The sequence below is a fragment of the Glycine max genome, chromosome 13 (genome assembly GCF_000004515.6).
Source record: "Glycine max cultivar Williams 82 chromosome 13, Glycine_max_v4.0, whole genome shotgun sequence".
Taxonomy (NCBI): domain Eukaryota; kingdom Viridiplantae; phylum Streptophyta; class Magnoliopsida; order Fabales; family Fabaceae; genus Glycine; species Glycine max.
The window spans coordinates 32,682,674-32,688,916 of record NC_038249.2 but is presented as its reverse complement, the minus strand read 5'-3'; the positions used below and the strand labels follow the sequence as shown (position 1 = coordinate 32,688,916).

General features: G+C 34.0%; 1 protein-coding gene across 2 annotated transcripts; it reads right to left on the bottom strand.

The window, feature by feature from the left end:
• Positions 1–201: 201 nt before the first annotated feature.
• LOC100794477 (F-box protein At5g46170) lies at positions 202–3,030 on the bottom strand. 2 transcript variants are annotated; one of them, XM_006594446.4, is made up of 2 exons: positions 1,569–3,030; positions 202–1,380 (listed from the first exon to the last, which is right to left on the bottom strand). In XM_006594446.4, exon 1 carries the CDS (start codon positions 2,742–2,744, stop codon positions 1,581–1,583), a length of 1,164 nt encoding a protein of 387 aa, XP_006594509.1. In that variant the 5' UTR covers positions 2,745–3,030; the 3' UTR covers positions 202–1,380; positions 1,569–1,580. The 2 variants fall into 2 exon arrangements, with proteins under 2 accessions (XP_006594509.1, XP_003542943.1); XM_003542895.5 differs by having other exon boundaries at positions 202–666.
• Between the last annotated feature and the right edge of the window lie 3,213 nt (positions 3,031–6,243).

Below are 6,243 nucleotides of genomic sequence, written 5' to 3'. Positions count from 1 at the left end.
CTAAATCAGGGCATGAGCCGAATATTTGAAAAGTTCAAGTCCTGTTTCATTTAATAGACAAGCCAAGATTTTCGGCTCCACCTTAATTCCTTAGCTTTGAGTCTAGTTTATTGAACAGTTTACAAGTTCACCGACAAGTAACTTGCAAACCAATTTGACTCACTTCAGCCCCACCAAAACCTTCAAACGACAAAAAGTAAGTGCAGGAACAAGTATTGCATTTGGCATGATTGACTCATCCAGAAGTTATTTAAAATTACAGAAGCAAAGTACATTGCTCATTTAACTTGAGAAAAATATATCATAAAGGCAAACCAAACTGATACCTAGAATATTCACAGAGAGATCTGATAGGGACAGATGACTACAAACTTAAAGCTCTTACATGATCATTCCTAGTTGCAGGGGTGCACTCTTACAAGCATTGCCTCAAATTAAAAAAACCAGCAGATGCATTCAGTTCTCAGTTCAAGCATGATTGGTGAATGATTTGCAGCTCCTTTAGTAACTACTCAAATGTGGGCCATAGTTTCAGAAGCTGGAAAGAGCAAGATTCCAGCGACCAAGCTGCTTCCACTTCATGTCCGCCCAAGAAAATTTGAGTTTTGTGATTCCCTTCTATGAAGAACTTAACATTTTCTCCCTTTTCAAATGATTCTGCATTCCCTGAGTTTCCATTTCAAACAAATATGTAAGAGTTCTAAACTTTCAAAAAGTAAACAATAATATAACACTAAATTAAAAGAATCTTATTACATAAACAAAAAAGAAATCAGAACATTAGAACTAAATTAGTGATCTAGTGAAATATTGTCCAGTCAAGGGTTAACCAGGGTAAGCTAACTGGGAAGAAGCACATGGCAAAAAGGCATTCTATATATCCTTCATTCCAATGATCCAAAGCAAGACAGATATATCATAGACAGAGAATCAGACAGTGACTACAAAAACAATCAACATGAAACTCAAGTGGAACAATGAAAAGCCTTTGAATTAAAAACTTGCATAAAAGACCAAAACAAAATTAGGACTAGTTTGATTCCTTTCCCATCCAAAATAAGTTTTGCAAATTGCTTATAAAAAAAAGCCAGATGCTGTTTTGTAAGTGTTTTTGGTGTTATTCTCTGATTTGGATGAGTTTTACCTCGGCAATCTGCATAATAAAGATTTACATTAAATATTAACTTGGATTACCGACATGAGGCTGCAATTCTGATAAGAAAATAACACAAAATGCACATAAGGAAATGCATCTAAATAGTGTATTTTGCTATAGCTTCCACATCTCAAATGTAATTCCTTATCAACAAGTTTCCAATCATGCTAAGTTTCATCCAACCAAAAAATTAAGATCCTTTTCTCCGGTTTTCTTCAATTGCTCTGTTCAAGTAATTCAGGAGACAAGCTTTTAGAAAGCAGCAACATCCTCGGGAAAAAAAAAATACTTTCAAATGGACATTTTTTATTTATAAGAAAACAGCAATCAAACAAAAGCCATAGATCCTAAAACCAAGCAAATTTTACAAAATGGCATACATTCAAACAATGAGGGTTCAATTTGTATATACCTCACAAACGCATCAGAATGAGTTCATCTCAAGGCAATAAGTCCTCCTCTTGACAAGCATTGTAGCAGCCGTCCTATACGGCTCCTCAAACGCCGTCGAAACCCACGACAAATCCGACGCCTCCTTCTTCGCAGTATTGGGGGATAGCTCGCTGGGCCTAATAGCAACAAGAGTGGCACCCTTCAACACAACCCCAGTTGGTAATTCCAAGTGCGGCGCGTACCACAGCCTCATGTTAAGCGCCGGAACGAGAGTCCTCTTCGACGCCGACGAGGCCGAGAGCGGCTTCACCCTCAGCTCCTCGAGTTGCTCCCTGTTCATGTAAAGTACCCCCTGGCCATCGGCGTCGGTGAGCACCAAGTTGTCGAGGGTGGCGTGCTCGGAGATAATGGGTTGGAGCAAGTAATGCCTGGCGGAGGCAGCGATGAGGGAACTGATGGTCCACACAACGCGCAGTTTGAGACCGCCGTTGGTGTAGAAGGAATCAGGGATGCTTCCGTTGTCGTCGTTTGCGTTGCAATTGGTGGTGGGGATGGGGTCGGTTAGGTTGTCTTTGGGGTGGAAGACGGAGGAGGCGCCGAGGATGACGCAATTGTCGAGAGTTGATCCGAAATCGGCGCGCCATTTGAGGAGCACGCCGTCTTCGATGCCTAGCTCGCCGCTGGGGAGCTCGATCCGGAGGAGGCGAATCTCGTTGAAGTTTTTGAGGACTTGCGTCGGGGAGTGGTGGGTGACGCCGGCGTCGGAGTCGTCGTCGGTTCCGACGGCGAGGGGGGAGGAGGAGGTGGTGGAGGAAGGGGACGTGACGGAGGAGGAGGAGGGGCGTTTGGGGCCGAGGAACTGACCGAGGGTTTGGATGGGTTTCACGATTCCGCCGAAGACGAGGCGGAGGAGGTTCCAGAAGGGGCCGCGGGACTTGTCGGAGGCGGCGGCGGAGGAAGAGGAGTCGTCGTCGGAGATGACGCAGTCGACGCGGACGACGACGTTTTCGACCTGCGGGACGAGGGAGTGGAAGCGGCGCGAGACGACGCAGCAGCGGCCTAGGGCTTTGACGTCGCCGATCTTGTTGAAAACCAAAAGGAGGAGCGAGTCCGGTAACCGGTCGAAGTGGTCGATTTCGGAGGCATCGGGCTCCGGGAAGATCCGGCACGCTAGATCTGCGCGTTGGGAAGACATTCTAGAGAGAGAGAGAGAGAGAGAGAAATTAATTGACCTGGATCGGATCGCAAGGGTTTGGAATTGAGGGGTTTTTTTCAGGCAGATCTATGAAAGGGTGAAGCATAAACACGGAAAAGGAGAGAAAGACAGGGAGAGAGAGAGGGAAGAGATTGAAATGGTGGGTTGTAGAGACACATCCACGGTTTTGGTTTTGTCTTTACATATACGAGAGAGAGAGAAAAAAAAAAAAAGATATTCTGCGCGTCGAGGAAAAAGGTGGATCAGTGGAAGAGGTTGTGTTCGTGTGTCATTTAATCTGTGATATCATTTCATCTTTAAATCCTTCGTGTTCAGAGATTAATTTAATAATAAATTATAAAATTTAGAAATTAATTAAATAATATATGAGATTAATTTATTAAATTTTTATATATTTAATAATTAATTTTAAATTTTTTAAGAACTAATTTATTATTGTCTTATATTTTTTTTATTAAAATAATTTTTTTTTGTTTCTTTAATTTCTCTTCTATTTTCTATCTTCTTTTTTCCTTTCTCCTTAAATTTTCCAATGTTTGGGCAACAATTGAAAATTGGTAAAAAAAAAAAAAAGCGCTTATGATTTTTTTTTGTTATCTCCAAATTTTCTGAGTAGTCTTATCCCCTTTTAACTTCTTATACATCATTTTTCCGTAATTTAGCAAACTCAAATTAACAAATATTGTTTCTAATTACAATCTATAATAATAATAATAATAAATTATAAATATATTTAAGGTTAAATTACTCATTTTATCCCTATAGTTTCGTGATTCTTATTTTTTTTGTCTTTATAGTTTAAATGTGATATTTTTAGTTCATATAATTTATATTTTTATTTTTTTAGTCCCTCTAATTTTAAAAATGATATTTTTAGTTCCTATGTTTAATTATAGGGATCAAGTAAATAATTTAACTTATATTTAATTATTGAAATTATTTTTTTTTGGCAATTATTCCAAACACACTTAGATCAACATATCTATCAGGCAACACTTCAATTGCTGCATCGATTACCATTGTATAATTTTTCTAATTTTAAAATTATAGGTTAATTTTGGATCAATTTAAAATTTTTCAATGTGATTTATGTGAAGAAAATAATTTAATCTAATAATGAATTTTAAGATCTAATTATATAAATAAAAATTATTAAATGATGTAATAATTGATTTAAATTGGGGTAATATAATTATATAGATACATATTAAAAAATTATGTAAAAAATATTTATCATGTAGAATATATATAAATTAATATACTAATTAAAAGAAATGTTATTACACTGAAAATTAGCTGGCTTACTTTGTTTTGCAAGCATTCCCAAAGTTGTTGCTCAATCTTAACAAATCTAAATTTTGATGGTTATAAACTTTTGAATGATTACATGATGAGACAGAACTTCAACTTCCAGTAGTGATGCATTCAGTTGATAAAAGGCCACCTACTGGTCTGTTTAAAGCAATTGTGGATGCAGTTGTTAATCTTGAGAAGCATAGAAGGTGAGGATGTTTTGGAGTGATGGTTGGTGAATAATGCAACTGCTCCTCCTTTAAACTTTATTCAACAATATGTAGCTAATGTTTCCTCCATCATTATTATGGAACCACAATAGAAATGCGGGTAAGGATTGGATTGCTAGTTGGTTGCATTTTGGAGATGGGCCTCCTTCAGTTGCTCCTAGTTAATGTCTTCAACTCGTTGCTACTCAACACTCATAATTTTAATATTTTCATTGTGTTGTTTTTTTTTTTCTTTAGGAATCAAAGATTTATAATAATTCATTTATGTTATTTAATAAATTTAATTAAATCTCTTTGATTTCATCATATTAATCTATAAATTATCTTTATTCAAATGTATTTTTTAGTTATTAAATAGTATCTTTTTTTAGTGTCTAAACACCAAATGTTGTTTGGTGTGAGTAATTTGGTCTTCTTATCTCTTCACTAAGAATGTGAGATTGATTTTCTTTAAATATAGAGTCATAATATTTGGGAAGGCTTTAGTGATCTCATCCTGTGTAAAAGCGGATTAGTCAAGCTCATGAATTTAAATACCACTAGCTTATCATAATAATAATAATAATAATAAAAGCTATTAGGATATATTATATACCTATTTGGATCGATCCCTATCCAAACAACTTAAATGTGCATCGCGAAAGCAACCAATAATTGTTTTTGTGTAGATTTTGATGTGATTATTTGCCAGACTTAAATTTGGAATGTCCAATCAGATATGTATTTTGTGTGATTTCTATCTTTATAAACAAAAAATTAAAATGTGGCCAAATTTTTGTAAATGGCAAAAATTACTCCCGACACATTTTTAAGGAATTAAAAAAATGTTTCGGAAAAACTTTTTATATTTTTAAGAATTAAAGATGTATTTAATTATTGTTTTTTTTATTTAGTTACGAGGATAGAAATTTAAGTTTATATACACTGACCATAAATATTTTTCCACTATGAATAAATTTGACAAAGTATAGCTTTTAAAGTAACAAGTGCTTTGTTATTTTCATTTTTTTCTCTTATTAGGGAAAATTAAATATTGATATGCTCATCAACAAAATTACACGACTAATATTATTAGAGTGATATTTGGATGAATTTCTAAATAGACGTCATTTAGGCAGTCATACAATATCAAAGATCTAAAACTTTTTTACACGAAACTTCTGAATTTTATATTTTACTAAATTTACTCTTTGGCAAAGACATGAAGTTGTGGGTACTTGGTAGCTCCCCAGCTAGGTCAATTTAATCCATTCCTTTGCATGAAACGGTGTTCATGCAAGAATCAAGATACGTTTTGCCCATTTGGATTTGTAACGATGAGCAGGTTTTGAATTCAATCAAAATTAGTCTTTGTCTTATGAACGTCGTTCCATGCTTAAGCCATGATTTTTTTAATAATTTTCTTAAATTAATATTTTTTTAAATATTAACTTTTAATTTTTTATATTTTTATCTTTAATATATTTTTTTCTTGTTATTTTTTTAAATAAATTATAATTTTATTATCATTATTATTATATCATTTTACATTTTTAAATTATTTTATTAATTAATTTTATCTAACACTTACGGTTTAAGAAATTAAATTTTGAACTTTTAACTATGAATTAATTTTTTGACTATATATATATATATAACAAAATTAATTAATGCAAGTTATATAAAAAAAGTGGGAAATGACTGAAAGGATGAAAGGAATTGTCCAGCTGTCGTAAAATAAAGTTCTGATATAGAAGGATGTTTAGTTTTGACACAAATGGAATATTATTCTTTTCAAATGGTATCCGTTGAAAGCTTTTAAGGAACGTTGAGAAATCAAATGTTTTCAATTTACTATGAAATACTATACTTTAAAATTTTCTGTAAAAAAACACTACTTTAAAATTGTTACTGCCTAAGCACTCAACGTAAAAAATAATATTAGTCAAGATATGGATAAAAACTATAGAAAATAA